This window comes from Schistocerca gregaria, chromosome 4 (assembly GCF_023897955.1).
Source record: "Schistocerca gregaria isolate iqSchGreg1 chromosome 4, iqSchGreg1.2, whole genome shotgun sequence".
Lineage (NCBI taxonomy): Eukaryota > Metazoa > Arthropoda > Insecta > Orthoptera > Acrididae > Schistocerca > Schistocerca gregaria.
Genome location: NC_064923.1, coordinates 217,529,594 through 217,548,987, shown reverse-complemented (window position 1 = coordinate 217,548,987; position 19,394 = coordinate 217,529,594). Strand labels below are relative to the sequence as shown.

Below are 19,394 nucleotides of genomic sequence, written 5' to 3'. Positions count from 1 at the left end.
TTTCCATGATGCTCCTCCTGGGATTCATTAAGACTCATATGTTAAAGACTACATGGGCCACTGCAAGGAATGTCACTGACAGAAGCACATGCTGCAATTACCTCCTGGGATCTGGCAGCAATATCTCCAGCAGCAGCTTCCAATGAATTGGAACTGACCTCTTGGGGAAGCTCTCAAAGTTGACAAATGAGAATTGCACTGACTACCTCATTGACTATGCTGTCACCAAAGCTGTGTCAACTGCCTACACTCCATAAATTGCAAAGTTCATTATAGAAAGCATAATTTTGAAGCACAGAGCACCATATCTGATGACCTCCAATCATGGAAAAGTTTTCCAGTTAAGACTAGTATCAGAGGTAATTTCATGTTGTGACTTCACCCACAACATGACAAGTGCTACCACCCTCAGATGAATGACCTCACAGAATACTATAATCTCAGTGTACATTGATGTCAAACAGAGAGATTGAGATATGGTATTGCCCATCATGATATTGGCAAACAACACAGTGAAGCAAGACACTACAGGCTGCACACCATTATTTCTGCTCCAAGATGTGGTGTGACATGTTGTTCATTCAGAATAACGTGTTACACTCCTCTCTCTTAAGCCAATGACAGATGTTCATGTAAAATGTTGTTTATATAGTATTTAAGTAGAGAACTTTCAATTGTGTGTGCTTTGATTTTATGCCTGTGCAGATATGATGGAAGAAGCACGACCACAGGACATCAGCGAAGTGTGACGGCGATCAAGTGTCTCCACTTGTTGTGGCAGTATTGCTTATACTATGGTGTCATAGCTTGGTAGTGTTTTGAAAGGCACAGAACAAGAGGCACTGTTGATAATGAAAGCACCCAGAAACAGTTCAAATAAACTTTAAGAGAAATGTCATTCCATTCTATCTGCTCTGTTCTAAGAGTCTATTCAGAGATGTTGTTCTGGTCTACAAATTCAAACGTGATCTGTACACCCACTGTGCACACATATTTAAATATGTCTGCTTGTGTCTCTGTATGTATGGATGGACATGCGTGTGTGTGTGTGTGTGTGTGTGTGTGTGTGTGTGTGTGTGTGTGCGCGCGAGTACATACCTATCCTTTTTTCCCCCAAAGGTAAGTCTTTCCACTCCTGGGATTGGAATGACTCCAAGAACTGCTGGCACTGCATAGCAGGTCCACTACTTCAAGAACCTTGAAGTCAGGTGGTTGTATAAGAAAATAACTGAAGTAAACAACATTTATGAGTAGCACTGGGGTGACAGATCACTTGGAAGGTAACACATCTGTGCTAATCAGTGATACATCACATCTAGATCTAAGAGAGAAAGCTGAAGAAAAGAAAAGTATATATGAGTGGGCAGCTAACAACAAAGTCAAGCTTAATATTAAGAAAAAAGTGCTATGAACTTTTACATAAACAAAACACCATATTATAATAACCTGAAGTTTGGTAATGAAATCATACAATCAGTGGAAAGCACAAAATTTCTTGGCATGCGATTTGATAGTCAGTTGAAGTGGGAAGACCATGTAAAAATACTTCATAACAGAATCTCTACAGCATGCTATGCCCTCAGAGTTCTTACTTCAGCATGCGATATTTCATGTATTAGATCAGTATACTTTGTGTACATCCATTCTGTTATTAGTTATGGGATGATATTCTGGGGAATGAACAGGAAAAATATCAAAGCTATATTCAAATTGCAGAAAAGAGCAGTATGTATAATGATCAAGAGTGGCAGCATGGCTTACTGCCTTGAACTTTTTAAAATGCTGGAAATCTTAACTGTCCCATGTGAATATATTTTTCAGAATGTTATGTACATTAAAAAAAAAAATTGGACACTATGTTAACAATGGTTCTGTACATCGTTACGAAACTAGGAACTGCAATAATTTCCATCTGCATAGAAAAAATAAAGTTAAAACACAAGAGTCTACTGTATACTGCCATCAAATTATATAATAAATTACCGCAAAACATAAAAGACATAGAGACAATCTCTTCCTTCAAAGAAAAACTAAAAAAAATTTTTTACAAAATAAAAGTTACTATACAGTAATGGAATACTTGAATTAAAAAAGGTTACTTAAAATCTGAAAGTACTGTGTTAAACTATATGGAGAAATAATAATTATATAAGACTGAAAAATGTAAATTAGATTATAAGAAAATTTCACTGTCAACTACTGTGTAAGAAACAAATTTAAACTGTAAAATTGTCTATTATTCAGTGATGAAATCCATACATTGTAAATTGTTTCACGGATTAATAAAGAAATCAAATCAAACCTTCTTGGTGCAGTCCAGTTACAGAACAGTGACATTACATTCCAACGGTCCTGAGGCTGATACAACAATGTCCATTTCCCATTTCAGCCAGACATTGCTCAAGATGACTATGTGAAGCACCTCATCACCAGTACGAAAGAAACAAGGTGCCTGGCTAACATACAGACTCTGGATGCCCAGGAGAAACACCGAGAGCACTATAATGCCAAGTGCTGACCAGTGAGATACAGCCTAGGAGACTTGTTACAGATTTTTTACCCCTGTGTGGAAAGCACGACAACTTGGAAAGTTGCTAAACCCTACTTTGGCCCATATCATATCCTTCATCACTTTTGGAACTTCACATACAAAGTCGAGGATTATGATCCTTCATCGAGAATACAAAAGCAGACAGATGCTGCCCATGTCATCAGTATGAAGCTCTATTACAGCCCAAAGGTGAAGATCAATAATGGGAGGTTCATGAGAATGGAAGACCCTTTTGACAATCATGATGCTTCAATAGGAGGGACTGATGCTCATCATAGCAAAAAGTATGTGACAACATGACCAGAACATGAGGATCTCTCAGAGTTGTCATACAGAGGACCACTGACAAGATCTGGATTCAGGGTGCTGTAGCTGGTGCCAAAAAGAATTTTGAAACAATGGAACACTGTTTATCAAGGAGAGTGAGCAATGTCACAAATTGTGGTGCACACAGTGTGATGTAGTCGTTACAATAGCTGGCTGACATGCTGCAGGTCACCAGTTCAATCCCTACCACCAACAATTCCTTGCTATTTAGAGCTTACCATTTCTAGAAGATACATGAAATATGTTATATTTGAATATTCTGGAATGTTCAATATTTGTGCAAATACTAGCCTTCTGGAATATTTCATGTTTGTATAAACAGCAGCAACCACCGTGCAGCAAGTCAGTTCTGTTCTGACTGTGCACTGGTGTTCACTAAAAACTTGCTTTCATTGCTAAGTGTTGTATCTCATTGATGATCCAGCTTTCAGATGTGGAATACTGTACAAATCAAATACAATTTGGAGCATTATTTGGCATGAGATTTATAAATGTTGTAAGGCAAATGATCTTCAACGCCCTGATGCAGTAACGTCTGAGCATATGATGTCAGAATCAAATTGTTGACTACTAAAGACAATGAATTCTTCCTAATAGTAGCTGGAAACACAAAGATAAAAATTGACCCTGAAAAGTAGATCACTTAGAGAAATGGCAGCAAGGGATAAGCAAGATAAAACTTTGCCTTAGTGTGTTCAGCTGGGGCTCTTATTTAACAAGCTGGAAATGCTGTTCTGGCACCTCTGAGGAGACAGGGTACAGCCAACTGAGGAGTGTGGTACATGTTGGAAAGAAAAATGTCTGTTCTCTGGGATGCAACACATTGAAGCATTCCAGAAAAAATTGATATGGTCAGTCTTGCTTACGTTATTTTTTCATCAAGTGACTCTCCGCACAATCGTGATAATGAAACCTGCAGGAGACTCTTAATAGAAGGGTGAATCAACAGGGTGTATACATGGACAAAAAAAAAAAAAACAGTTAAAAATACACTTTCACCTGGGGGAAAATACACTATACTCAGGTGAAAGTACATTTTTTGCCATGTTAAGGGACAATACACTTTCTCTCAGAGCTGGAAGAGTTATCAGTCCTTTGAAAGGTAAAGCAAATACACTCCTGGAAATTGAAATAAGAACACCGTGAATTCATTGTCCCAGGAAGGGGAAACTTTATTGACACATTCCTGGGATCAGATACATCACATGATCACACTGACAGAACCACAAGCACATAGAAACAGGCAACAGAGCATGCACAATGTCGGTACTAGTACAGTGTATATCCACCTTTCGCAGCAATGCAGGCTGCTATTCTCCCATGGAGACGATCGTAGAGATGCTGGATGTAGTCCTGTGGAACGGCTTGCCATGCCATTTCCACCTGGCGCCTCAGTTGGACCAGCGTTCGTGCTGGACGTGCAGACCGCGTGAGACGACGCTTCATCCAGTCCCAAACATGCTCAATGGGGAACAGATCCAGAGATCTTGCTGACCAGGGTAGTTGACTTACACCTTCTAGAGCACGTTGGGTGGCACGGGATACATGCGGACGTGCATTGTCCTGTTGGAACAGCAAGTTCCCTTGCTGGTCTAGGAATGGTAGAACGATGGGTTCGATGACGGTTTGGATGTACCGTGCACTATTCAGTGTCCCCTCGACCATCACCAGAGGTGTACGGCCAGTGTAGGAGATCGCTCCCCACACCATGATGCCGGGTGTTGGCCCTGTGTGCCTCGGTCGTATGCAGTCCTGATTGTGACGCTCACCTGCATGGTGTCAAACACACATACGACCATCATTGGCACCAAGGCAGAAGCGACTCTCATCGCTGAAGACGACACGTCTCCATTCGTCCCTCCATTCACGCCTGTCGCGACACCACTGGAGGCGGGCTGCACGATGTTGGGGCGTGAGCGGAAGACGGCCTAACGGTGTGCGGGACCGTAGCCCAGCTTCATGGAGACGGTTGCGAATGGTCCTCGCCGATACCCCAGGAGCAACAGTGTCCCTAATTTGCTGGGAAGTGGCGGTGCGGTCCCCTACGGCACTGCGTAGGATCCTACGGTCTTGGCGTGCATCCGTGCGTCGCTGCAGTCCAGTCCCAGGTCGACGGGCACGTGCACCTTCCGCCGACCACTGGCGACAACATCGATGTACTGTGGAGACCTCACGCCCCACGTGTTGAGCAATTTGGCGGTACGTCCACCCGGCCTCCCGCATGCCCACTATATGCCCTCGCTCAAAGTCCGTCAACTGCACATACGGTTCACGTCCACGCTGTTGTGGCATGCTACCAGTGTTAAAGACTGCGATGGAGCTCCGTATGCTACGGCAAACTGGGTGACACTGACGGCGGCGGTGCACAAATGCTGCACAGCTAGTGCCATTCGACGGCCATTGCTTGTACAGCCCTCTCGCAGTGTCCGGAGCAAGTATGGTGGGACTGACACACCGGTGTCAATGTGTTCTTTTTTCCATTTCCAGGAGTGTAATTTCCTGCCACTTAAGGAAGCAAAACCCAGGAAAAACAATGCATTTTGGGAAGATCTTTGTTGCATGGAAACATGTACACTGCATATTTTTGTATTACAAAAGTATAAATACGAATTCCATCAAATACAGTGCAGTAGCTTCTGAAGCACTGACATCAAGATTACGATGTGCTTTTGTAAGCCAACTGTAGCTCACCATCAAGTAATCTCATCGGCCAATGATAGCAGATATTCAGAGCATAGGACACAAGCTGATGTCAGCCAATAGTATTATGATTTTTAACTAGTGCGGACACACAAATAGGAAAAGTTAATAGTTTAAATTAATACATGTATAATTACAAGAAAAACTAAGCTGTCATGAATAATATTGGTCTTTTTTTAGTGTGTGTTACCTTTTAATGTATATCTAACACAAATGAGACAGTAAAATTTTAAATAATTGTGTTAAGAGCTGATCTTCTGCCCTGAAATTTTTCTAAGTGGCTGGTTGTCAAAATGTTACCTTGAAAGTAATGCTTCTTGATCCTCCATATGCAATATTTTTCTGCAATCTGTTAGAAATATAAACTGTTGTGGTGTCACACTCAATGAAAGAAGTTTGTTGTTACGAAGTATTATACAGCCTTCGCCCTAAAGCCTGTAACACATTTTGCTGTTTGCAGACACTTCTGTGTGCACTGTGTTTTGTTGTTGTAAATGACATATTCTCTTTGGCCCATTCACTTTGTAGGTAATTTTTTTCTTGGCATTATTCTCTCTTTTATGCAGTATTATTCTGCAGCAGCAGGGTAAAGTAAAATTCTTTGCCAGAGTAACAGTTCTTACCAATTAAATTTATAAAAAATTAACTGAATACTAAAACAATGAAAAATGTCTGGAATTCTAAGAATTTCCTTGGTTTTTCCTAGATGAAAAAATTTCCACATTTTCCCCAGATTTCCTCATTGTCCCAGGACACATAGACCCTGATCAGACGTATAAATGGAAGTTTTATTTAACAAAAAATTCATTTATTGAAAAACAAAAGGCAGTTACAACTTATTTTTCCATAGTTTCCTCCTTAGAAATATATTTTTCTGAATGAGAAGGCAGGTTTTTTATCATAGCAATGTAAAATAAACCTGGCTGCATCAGGAGCCAATTGCACAGGAATTGATCCATGCCCTCATCATCTTCACATTGATGCTCTCCTAGAGCTTTTTTAAAGCAGTCCAGACAAATGTAAATCTCAGAGCGATAGGTCTTGATGTAGGGAGGATGATCAAGTTGAATCCAGTGCATTTCCTGCATGCAGTATGGGTCCTGACATTGTCTAGGAAGAGGATTAACTGTTGAATTGGTTAGCCTCATCTTTTTGGATGATATGCATTCCTCACCTTCTTCAGCAGATCACAATAGTAGACAGCATTGATTTTGCATTGTTACTGCAAAAAATCACTGAGCGAGAGGTCTTGCTGATTGAAAAAATTGGTTGAAAGAATCTTTCCACCTGACAGTTGAGTCTTGACTTTCACTGGGACTCCCTCCCCTTTCCCCCAGCACTCCTTACTCGCTTGTTTGGATTCAGGAGTGTAGTGATGAACCCACATTTCATTGCAGGTGACTATCTGAATCAAAACTGCTTCATCTCCTTTTCTCAATCTTGCTGTAAGCCTCTGACAGACCTCCAAATGCCTCAACTTCTTATTTCAGTCAAAAGGTGAGGGACGAATCTGGAACACACTTTAACATGCCTTACGCAGGGGTGGTGCACCTGTTGCTTCAACATCATCAGCATTACTGACAAAGCTGTTGGAAGTATGTGACAGCCAGGTCTCCCTACTTCTAATGCCCCCACTCAACAGTATTAGTTAGATCCACAGGTCTGCTCCTGTCAACTGTTGATGCTCAAGAACAAAAATCCTATTTATATCTGATTCACCCTCCCACAGGTCCACTCCTGTCAACTGTTGATGCTCAGGAACAAAAATCCTAATTATATTTGATTCACCCTCTTAAGCGGGATAATGGGAAATAACCTCGAGTGTTTCAACACGGTTTACAGTGTGTATATTTAGATGTTAATGAATGTCATCAATATTGGGCATTTTCCTTTCAAATTTGTGCACAGTCAATACTCACTGACACACTGCATGGCAGTCATATTGTATTAAGTGTGTAATGATAATATATATGTAGAAAACATTTGTACACTGAATTACGTTGAAAAACAGTGCAAAGACAAATTATGCAACAATATAATGCCTCACAACTGTTCCACCAGCATACCAATGATGCAAATGACACTTTCAAGTATCAAAACTGAATATGAACAAATGTCAAATAAAAAATTGTATTAGACAATTTTCACACCATAACAGCTGATGCAAAATGATTTGCATCCCACATAGGCCATGGTATAAATCATAACAAACAATGAGTTGCAGCTCCACACCAGTAGAAAATATCAATGGACACCAATTTCTGTCCAACCACTGCCCCTCCGCCCTTCCAGATACTCCAACAGCCCCTCCAGCAACAAAAAGTAAACAAAAATTTCTTTGTTAATCTAAGTTAACACAATTTATTTTAAATAACAATTTTCTTTATGCATGAGCACCTGAAGATAGCAGAAAATGCTCAAAGTGCATTGTGTTACGTTAAATTAAACATAAAACAAATAAAGTGAAAAAACTACAAATAAGCAATTATTCCACACAGTCATGGTTTCCAAACAAAGTCAGTATGGTCACAAGTAATGAAGGTTTTTGAAATGCATAAACAAATGCTGAATGTCATGTATCATCATCCTAAACCATATCTTCTATTTAACTGAATTTCTTTTAGGCCACTACACAGGTTTTCCAACTACTGTTTCCAGATTTCCATCTTATTTTTTTACTCCCAATAACCCATTTATCTTTTCCATGTGTAAACATCTATGTTAGTAGGTTTCAATTTATTATCTCTCTCTTAACAGAGTTTCTCCATCCATTTTTCAATTGATCTTCTATGTTTCTGGGTAATTTAATTTCTGATAATTTACAACGTAGAAGCCAGAGTGAAATGTGGAAGTTATGTCCAGCCAAGAAAGTTAGTCCTGTCTGTGAACCAAATAGCAGTGCAATTTTCTACTATGTATCTGATGACTAGCAACATACCTTATACATGTGCATTTGACACTCTGTGTCCAACTGCAGGGTTAATGATGATGGACAAAGTGGTCTACAATGTAACCATTTTCATTTTCTCATTAAAGATACTCCTTGAACAAGTATCTCATTATTGCCTCTGTATCATCATTATAAATTATAGTAATACATTCAGCTATTCAGCCACACACACATGTATCACATACGCACACTCAATGTGAAAGACTACAAAAATCAAATGTGACTACTGACCTAAATATAGGACCTTTCCAAGAGCTGGGAGTTTTTCTCCAGCATGCATTGTCCCAGTGCTTAGACTACCATCAACTCTTAGATAAAGCTTTCGACCATATCTCCAAGCAAGAACTTGATGCCATTCTCTTGGAGCTAGGACTCTTCCACTTCGTATAACAATAGTTTCACTGCGTTTCCTTGACTGACCTTTGGTGTGGAAAAAATATGAAGGTTAGTAAATATTTCAATGTCACACAAAATGTCAGGGTGGCCATTATTCAAATGTAAATATGAAACTAGAGCTTTACAATTTCTGCAATATAGACAAGACAAACTAGAAAATTAAAAGAACAAATATATTGATAGAAACCTGTTAGAGAGTGAAGAACTTCTTATTCAATAATACAGACATGTAAACAAGGAAAGATCTATTGTGTAAGTAATGATTATTTTCAATCATTTAAAGGAATTTTTGTTTGATAACTGAGCAGAAATTAGAACCAATATATATTTTGTGCTACGAGGCTTGTATCTATAACATGCTATGTGCATTTTTAACTCTAAATATTTAGTTCTTTGAGCTCATTTCAGTCTCTTTATAATGGTGTTTACGGCTAGCTTACATGAACAACAGGAACATTGCAATATCAGCCTTTTTCCTATTTGTCTCATTCTCAGTTTTATCATTTCTTCTCTTCTTGTTAAATGGTTCCTTGAACTCCATATCTGCTTACAGGGATTTTACATTTGTGGTTGTTTGTAAGGATTGAAAAATATTTTCATGCATACTCAGTTGTGCATTTACCAGTAGCCTATGTTCTGAGTATTTCATATCATGTGATAATGTTGTTTTCAACACTTCTCATGTAGACTGAGAGTTCTTGTAATCCTTCCAGACATAATGATGGATCAATCAACATGTATACATCCAACATAATGTCACATGATCTCATTTATGAACCAGCCAAAATTTACAGCAAGCTTTCCAGCTGACAATGATCCTCGACAATGTGGTTTTCTCCTGGACTGTGAATTGGACTCTGTGCCTACCTACCGATAACATTTGATTAGCCCATCTGCCTACTGTCTTTGTCCACCATTCAACCACCAATAGCGTTTCCAGTGGTCAAAGTGTTGGTGTATGGAGCGGTGTTACATTCCACTCCAGTAGAGTGATGTGTAATTCTGTATCTACCTAGTCAACAAATTATGCTCACAAATTACTCATAGAAGCAATGTAGTGATTAAATATTTGGCAGAGTGCAACTTTCTGTGGTTTCTGTTATGTATTTTTGTACACAATGAATTTACCGAGGGGTGCTGCAAGTCTTCAAGGTGAGGCAACACTTACAGTGACAAGATAAAGTACTTTCATTGGCTCCATGCATAATTATCCCAGGTTGGAGCAGCAGAGCAAACTCAGAGTAAATGCCCTGAGTGAACAATGTGGTGAGCATTCCAGGACAAAACAGAAGCAGCTTATATAATAATCATTCAGGTAACAATCTGTCAAACTGGTGGATAGACACTGTTATGTAATACTGGGCAAATTAACATATGATGTTTCTCAGGTTGAAAAGTCTTGGATAGGAGAACGTATTTATTTTGATAAAACAATATACAGAGATTGTTATACAATAAACTGTTTGTATTTGTTTTTGAGAGTTCCATATTTCACTGAAGACTCTTAATTCAACTGTTGATTCCAGCTGAGGAGAAGTTCAACAGTTCTGCACCAGCATGGTGAAAACACTTTTTTACATCAAGCGCAGAAAATTATAGCCACGAGAAGTCAACAAACTCAAACCAGAAGACAGATAGGGAACATCAGAATGGGTATACCAAGAGTGTGGTTCATATTACAGAGTTTCTCTGTAGAACCTACAAACAGTGCTCTCCAGCAGTTACTCAACAAACATTTAGAATGGTATCTACCTCCAGAAATCTTGTGTTTGGTGTATTTCCTGAGCAGTCAGGAACTATTATTTTCTGCGATTTAATTGTAAGTAAGCTGTGCATAATAACATAAGTGTTATTGAAGAATCAGACTTACAATAATATCCATTTGTCAATTTATTTTCATGGTTTTTATTTTTTTGAGTTTAGACCGCCCCTTCTGTGAGCACTTCCATTTCATTCATCTTACAACACCATGTCCGAATATGATGACAACTGAGTCAGGATCTGCTTCTTTAGGTGTTTTATTACTTGATTTACCACTGAATAGAGCTGTGACAGAACACATTTGTGTTCAATGTTGTTTTTTTATTCAAATCTGTGATCATGACTGCAATAATTTGTTGATTATAGTTTTCAGTATACTGAAATTCTGCATGCATTCCAAGTTTTTCTTTCATGTATTCTATCATAGATATTTCTGCATAAAAAATGCAATGACATACTGTCACATTCGAAAAAAAATTCAGCTCATTTTAACTGTCTAAGCAACTATTAAAATTTTCTTTATTTATTGTGCTGTTTCAGCTACTGCCATCATCAGATATCTGCGATTAAGATTAGGGGAACATAAAGAATGACAGGCATTTGTAATACAATAGAAAAGTACAAAAAATGAAAAATTAAAATGTCAAAACAATACTTTTAAAAGTATGCTCTCCAAAAAGTTTAGAACTTGCAGAACAGTGTTCAGTACCCATCTTAAGACCTATGCCAAGTCGGGTGTCAACCAACAGTTGGCTCAAAAATTTGTAGAAAGATGTAAATTCTAGCCACCAGAGATGCAAGTTCTAGCCACCAGGTAGCACTTTGCTTTGCTTTGATGGGCAAGCATGCTGAGCCTGTCCTGTGGCAGGGTATGCATTCATGTGCTATTCCTGCATGGCCTGGCAATGTTGACTTGTATGGCCTGTCATGGGGGCCCAGGCTGTAGGGAAGTGGTCCTCATGCCGTTGTGGACTGAATCACTCACCCAATGGGTCCAGCTAATGCATAGTCAGTCAGCGGTGATGCTGGTGGGCCAAACTGTTGACAAGATGATTGTGGGAGACGTCTGCTTTTACATAAAATGCATGTGTGGTCAAGTGTAACCTGTCCCACAGTGGTAGGAGGCCCGCATCCTAATGGTGCTGATGTGTCAAACAGAGTCAGGGAAGGCACAGCACTAGATTCAGCACCCTTTTCTGCAACTGCTGAAGGGTGGCAATGTGGGAGTTCACACTGTGGGAATTAGCAGCATACCCCCATACCATGGCTGCATACTCCAACACTGGATGAACCTGCATTAGGTAGAGTGTAATGCCACAGCAGTGGGGAAGTGTTGACTCGAGGTTGAGCAGGGGATACAGCACACAGATGCTTCCCATGGCACTGTTCTGGACCTCATGGACATGCAGAAGCCAGGTGAGGCACTGGTTGAGTTTCACCCCCAGGTAAGTTACAGTCTTGGTCCATAGGATGCGGCCTCCTATGATGGCGACTGGTGGGAGAGCCTGTGGGGCCTTTTGTCATGTAAAGAGCCTTGCCTTCTTCACAGGATTGATAGAGAGCCCCATTTGGTGGCCCACACACCCAAAGCACCACAACCAGGCTGGAGACATTGGCTCATATTATACTGTGTGTGAACAAAGCCATGTCATTGGCATAGAGAGTCAATGCCAAGCGTGCCACCCACAGTGCATAAAAATTTATAGAGAGTACAACAAGGGGCCAAGTACAGACCCCTGTGGCATCCCTGCACATACTGGGGAGGAGATTAGTGTTTAACGTCCTGTCAACAATGAGGTCATTAGAGACAGAGCACAAGCTCGGATTAGAGGATTGGGAAGGAAATCGGCCATGCCCTTTCAAAGGAATCATCCTGGCATTTGCCTGAAACAATTTAGGGAAATCACGGAAAACCTAAATCAGGATGGCTGGAGATGGGTTTGAACCATCAACCTCCCGAATGGAAGTCCAGTGTGCTAACCACTGCACCACCATGCTCGGTGCATGTACTGGCCTCAGGATGGATGTGCCTTGTTTGGTCCTTACACAGGAGGTCCTGCAAGAAGGGTAGGACACAGGAGAACAACATCTGACATCGGAACCCAATGCACAAAGAGCTTGCACCAAAGTCTATCATGCCACATGGAGTCCAAGGCCATAGATATGTCCAGAAGCACCACACCAAGGTGCTCCCATGTCTCCAGTGGCCTCCAGTGATAGTAGTTGGTGAGAGGTGGCGTGGCACTTCTGAGGCCAAACTGCTCATCAGGCAGGGGGCACTCCTGGCTGATATGTGCCTGCAGGCACTGCAGGTAGAGCTTCTCAAAAACTTTGGAGAGGGGACTGATGGACGGTAGTTTAGTGCCAGCTGAGGGTGCTTGTTGGTTTTTAGGATGATGAACAGTTCCACAAGTTTCCATGCAGAGGAGTAGCCCCTAAATGAAGAATCTTGTTAAAGATGTCAGCCAGATGCCCAGTGGATCCCCTGTCATAGGTTCTTAAGGAGAATGTTAGTGATCCCATCACTGCCCTCTGCCTGGCTGGTGTTGAGCGATTGAGGTTTCAATGGAGCTTTCCCTTCATAGATGGGAAGTATGACACTGCCCACATCACAAGCTGCCAGGAAGGTACACAGCCATTCCTTGACAAGGTGGATGTGGTCATCATTGACAACATCCACTACTGGGGTGAAATTGACCTCAAAAGCATTGGCTACATTCTACTTATTGCAACTGCATCAACGTGGCCAGTCTGCCGCCTTCTTCATGCACTCGCACTTCTGATGTGACTCAGGGAACTTAATGCAATGGGTCGGCATTGTACAGTATTGTGCCATGTAGTCGAGCGCATGGTAGGAGAAGCATTGAGCCCATCTGCCACTGGCATGGAGCGGTTCAACCTCCACTATGATGTCAGCAAGCTTAGTAACATGCAAAATCTTCCAGTTGTTTGTGCTGTCCACCAGGATGATAAGGAGCAGTGGCATGTTCCTGTGTGTCCTGGGTGATGGCATGAGTTCGGTGGCCGAGATGCCATAGCCCATGGTCATCAGTTCTTGTTTGATGTGGTCCAGGCCATCTTGAGTGGGAGATGAGGAAGGCAACCTTCAGCAGATGGAGAGGCCTGATGTTGGGCATGAAGCATTGGAGCCCCTTGGTGTGGATGTAAGCCATGAGCTTGGTGTAGTCATTGGTGGTTGCCGTGCAGACCTTATAAAGGTCATCATTGAGAACATGGATCAATGTCATGTTTGTCATCTCCAGTTTACCAACTGGAAATCTTTGTATACTTCCTGCTATTATATGATGATTGGAGGAGGTTCCCTTGTTGGCGGTGTCTTAAGTCACCGCCTGCGACTGCTTGATGTATCATCTCAAAATGGTTCCCCGTAAGGATCGGTAATGATTACACTTACTTGAGCACTTGGGTCCAGGCAGTGTGCTACCACTTTGGTATGACAAAGCCGTCTGTATACTGCTGTGGAGAAGGAGTAGAAGTACCCTTCTGTGCCCTCTATTTTGGTTGCCATGGGACAGAGATGGATAGAGATGAGAGGTCATCCTCATCCCCCACTGCAAGCCACTTAGGTGACGCCTGCGGAACTCCCATGTGGTCATCTTTATGAGACATGCCTTTTGGGTCTATACCAGATTGGCTTCAGGTAGGCCAATGGCATCTTCCTTTGCCATGACTGGCTGGGTAGCACTGTAGCCTCTTGCGAAGTCATAGCTGGCAAGGCTGATTGCGACAGTGCTGTGGCTTATTCATGGTGAACCACCACTGACAGAATCTGCCTGGTCAGCACAATGACTGCTTGAGTGGCTGTGACTGGATGAGCCTTCCTTGACAGTACTGTAGTGTCTTAGCATCGCCATGACCAGCAAGGCCACTCCAGGCAGTGTGAAGTTACAGCTGGTGATGCAGCAAGATGCTGCTTCGTCTGTGCAGCAAATAACTTGTGCTCCTCATCCTCTCATCAGTGTAGTGAGCCACAGATAGCAATGTCGTTCATGCCCAATTTTTTTCAGTCGTTACACCATGAGTGCGACAAATCCTTCCCGTTGTCCAGGTCTTGTCCGGTGGCTAATTGGTGATTGTGTCTGTGTATGTGCGGATGGATATGTGTGTGTGTGCGAGTGTACACCTGTCCTTTTTCCCCCTAAGGGAAGTCTTTCCACTTCCGGGATTGGAATGACTCCTTACCCTCTCCCTTAAAACCCACATCCTTTCGTCTTTCCCTCTCCTTCCCTCTTTCCTGAAGAAGCAACCGTCGGTTGTGAAAGCTAAAATTCTGTGTGTGTGTTTGTCTGTTTTATTTATTGTGCCTATCTACCGGCGCTTTCCCGGTTGGTAAGTCTTGGAATCTTTGTTTTTAATAACTAAATAGAAAGACTTCCAAATGGGAAAAATATATTAAAAACAAAGAATCCAAGACTTACCGAGCGGGAAAGTGCCAGTAGATAGGCACAATAAATAAAACACACACACAGAATTTCTAGCTTTCGCAACCGGCGGTTGCTTCTTCAGGAAAGAGGGAAGGAGAGGGAAAGATGAAAGGATGTGGGTTTTAAGGGAGAGGGTAAGGAGTCATTCCAATCCCGGGAGCGGAAAGACTTACCCTAGGGGGAAAAAAGGACAGGTGTACACTCGCACACACACACATATCCATCCGCACATACACAGACACAAGCAGACATTTGTAAAGGCAAAGAGTTCAGGCAGAGATGTCAGTCGAGGCGGAAGTACAGAGGCAAAGAAGTTGTTGAGAGACAGGTGAGGTATGAGTGGCGGCAACTTGAAATTAGCGAAGGTTGAGGCCTGGCGGATATCGGGAAGAGAGGATATACTGAAGGGCAAGTTCCCATCTCCGGAGTTCGGATAGGTTGGTGTTGGTGGGAAGTATCCAGATAACCCGGACGGTGTAACACTGTGCCAAGATGTGCTGGCCGTGCACCAAGGCATGTTTAGCGACAGGGTGATCCTCATTACCAACAAACACTGTCTGCCTGTGTCCATTCATGCAAATGGACAGTTTGTTGCTGGTCATTCCCACATAGAAAGCGTCACAGTGTAGGCAGGTCAGTTGGTAAATCACGTGGGTGCTTTCACATGTGGCTCTGCCTTTGATCGTGTACACCTTCTGGGTTACAGGACTGGAGTAGGTGGTGGTGGGAGGGTGCATAGGACAGGTTTTACACTGGGGACAGTTACAAGGGTAGGAGCCAGAGGGTAGGGAAGGTGGTTTGGTGATTTCGTAGGGATGAACCAAGAGGTTACGAAGGTTAGGTGGACGGCGGAAAGACACTCTTGGTGGAGTGGGGAGGATTTCATAAAGGATGGATCTCATTTCGGGGCAGGATTTTAGGAAGTCATATCCCTGCAGAGTCTGATCCAGTCCCGGGAAGTGTCCTGTCACAAGTGGGGCACTTTTGGGGTTCTTCTGTGAGAGGTTCTGGGTTTGAGGGGATGAGGAAGTGGCTCTGGTTATTTGCTTCTGTACCAGGTCGGGAGGGTAGCTGAGGGAATGCGAAAGCTGTTTTCAGGTTGTTGGTGTAATGGTTCAGGGATTCAGGACTGTAGCAGATTTGTTTGCCACGAAGGCCTAGGCGAAGGGAAGGGACCGTTTGATATGGTATGGGTGGCAGCTGTCATAATGGAGGACTGTTGCTTGTTGGTGGGTTTGATGTGGATGGATGTGTGAAGCTGGGCACTGGACAAATGGAGGTCAACGCCAAGGAAAGTGGCATGGGATCTGTAGTAGGATCAGGTGAATCTGATGAAACCAAAGGAGTTGAGGTTGGAGAGGAAATTCAGGAGTTGTTCTTCACTGTGAGTCCAGATCATGAAGATGTCATCAATAAATCTGTACCAAACTTTGGGTTGGCAGGCTTGGGTAACCAAGAAGGCTTCCTCTAAGTGACCCATAAATAGGTTGGCATACGAGGGGGCCATCCTGGTACCCATGGCTGTTCCCTTTAATTGTTGGTATGTCTGGCCTTCAAAAGTGAAGAAGTTGTGGGTCAGGATGAAGCTGGCTAAGGTGATGAGGAAAGAGGTTTTAGGTATGGTGGCAGGTGACCAGTGTGAAAGGAAGTGCTCCATTGAAGCGAGGCCCTGGACGTGCAGAATATTTGTGTGTATGGAAGTGGCATCAATGGTTACAAGGATGGTTTCCGGGGGTAACAGACTGGGTAAGGATTCCAGGCGTTCGAGAAAGTGGTTGGTGTCTTTGATGAAGGATGGGAGACTGCATGTAATGGGTTGAAGGTGTTGATCTATATAGGCAGAGATACATTCTGTGGGGGCTTGGTAACCAGCTACAATGGGGCAGCCGGGATGTTTGAGTTTGTGAATTTTAGGAAGTAGGTAGAAGGTAGGAGTGCGAGGTGTTGGTGGGGTCAGGAGTTTGATGGAGTCAGGTGAAAGGTTTTGTAGGGGGCCTAAGGTTCTGAGGATTCCTTGAAGCTCCGCCTGGACACCAGGAATGGGATTACCTTGGCAAACTTTGTATGTAGAGTTGTCTGAAAGCTGACGCAGTCCCTCAGCCACATACTCCCGACGATCAAGTACCACGGTCGTGGAACCCTTGTCAGCTGGAAGAATGATGATGGATCGGTCAGCTTTCAGATCACGGATAGCCTGGGCTTCAGCTGAGGTGATGTTGGGAGTAGGATTAAGGTTTTTTAAGAAAGATTGAGAGGCAAGGCTGAAAGTGAGAAATTCCTGGAAGGTTTAGAGAGGGTGATTTTGAGGAAGAGGAGGTGGGTCCCGCTGTGATGGAGGACGGAACTGTTCCAGGCAGGGTTCAATTTGGATAGTGTTGGGGAGTTGGATCATTAGGAGTGGGATCAGGATTATTTTTCTTCGTGGCAAAGTGATATTTCCAGCACTACAGAGGCAAAGAAGTTGTTGAAAGACAGGTGAGGTATGAGTGGCGGCAACTTGAAATTAGCGGAGGTTGAGGCCTGGCGGATAACGAGAAGAGAGGATATACTGATGGGCAAGTTCCCATCTCCGGAGTTCTGACAGGTTGGTGTTAGTGGGAAGTATCCAGATAACTCGGACGGTGTAACACTGTGCCAAGATGTGCTGTATGTATATTGTGTATTGAAATTTATTTTATTATGCACCTTTTGACAAAGCCTTAGTAGTAAATCAAACAGTTTTGAGACTAGTATTATACTTCATAATATGTCAGTCAACTGTCATCAAGAAAGACAAAGAATTTATTGATTTTATACATGCTTTTTGTTGAAAATATGAATTTATTAGTTAGAACTTGATGTCCTTGTCAAATTGAGATTTTAGACATGTCAAACAATCTCATCAGACCACAAATATGGCAGTAGCACACAGACATGACACTGTATTGAAGAATGAATCATTGTCATGTGCCCATTACCGATCTGCAGTCAAGCCTACACTAATATTCTGGTGAACACACACTAGTTGAAACACACACACACACACACACACACACACACACACACACACACAAAAAAAACTGTTGGAACAATATGTGACAAATGCATCCTTAAACAGGAGGAGGACTACAGCTGATAGGAACATTACAATTTTCAGCATTACCATCAGCTGTAATTTCATTATCAGTTTACAGTTTTCAATGACACACTTCGTCATCATCACTCCCTCAGAATACATATAAATATACATATTTAGGGGGGTCTGATAATGACAAAGTATACCATTAAAACCAGATTTGTAATGAAATTACAGCTGACAGTTGTGTTGAAAATTGTGAAATGAAAGGGAAATAATTCATTCCATTCTCTGTTCCCAGCACTAAGGATCCTGAACCATTCATATTTGTATGTATACAAAACAATAGTTTTTCTAAGAGAGTATTTAGGTATTACCAATGTATACCAACAAAATGGACTCAAAAACACTAATTCTTCCCATTCCATCATTTCTGCTTATCAAAAAAATTGTCCTTGATAGTGGAACACAGTTATTCATCACCTTCTAAGAAAGATCAATTGAGTAAGAACAGAAAGCTTGTTAGAAAAATTTAGAAAACTGGAGTTATTACTGGTGAATCACAGTGTTCTATTTGTTGCATCACAGCTGAGTAAGGTATAATGGCTGTCTAGCACAGATCAGCAGAATGTTATCACAGGGGAGGGAGTGCCCATCAGCTAAATAAACAGGCACTATAGAATAATACAGCATATCCAGGATATTCACACTGCATAATATAGCAGTCCAAACCTCTAAAGGCTGAAGTTGTGACACATTACATTCTTGGTAAGGTGTCTGGAAGAGATAACTAGACAGCAAAATTGGGGTGAATAAAGCCATCGTTGCCTAACAGTTAATAGTCACATGTTCCAGCTTGTTATGATTTCCAGGCCGAAGTGTTGCCACTGAAGGGACACCACCCAGCCTGGATTGCATATATACCATGAAACGTTTCTGATGTCTGTTCAGTAATAGATGATGATAAATCTGTCAAATGAATTGTTCGATACCTATCATCTCCTGATGATGTTTCTTTGTAATTGCAAAACTTATTTTCATTATGTGAGTTTTCAGGATCATTATGATGTTTGGTAATTGTTATTTAAGATTTCATTTATCATTTAATTTTTTCATTAAGTTTAGAAAATGTTACTTTCATTTTTGATTTGTTTCTGAAAACGTTAATTATCCCATGAAATTGTTTCTCCTTCTAATGTCAGCAACTGA

At 41.9% G+C, this 19,394-nt stretch overlaps 1 protein-coding gene across 1 annotated transcript in view; it reads right to left on the bottom strand.

The window, feature by feature from the left end:
• Window positions 1–19,394, bottom strand: part of LOC126267092 (protein eyes shut) — a 275,518-nt gene that overhangs the window by 16,464 nt on the left and 239,660 nt on the right. Inside the window, exon 18 of the mRNA XM_049971959.1 lies at window positions 8,760–8,948. Coding sequence (XP_049827916.1) covers window positions 8,760–8,948 — 189 coding nt within the window. The remainder of the gene's footprint in view (window positions 1–8,759; window positions 8,949–19,394) is intronic.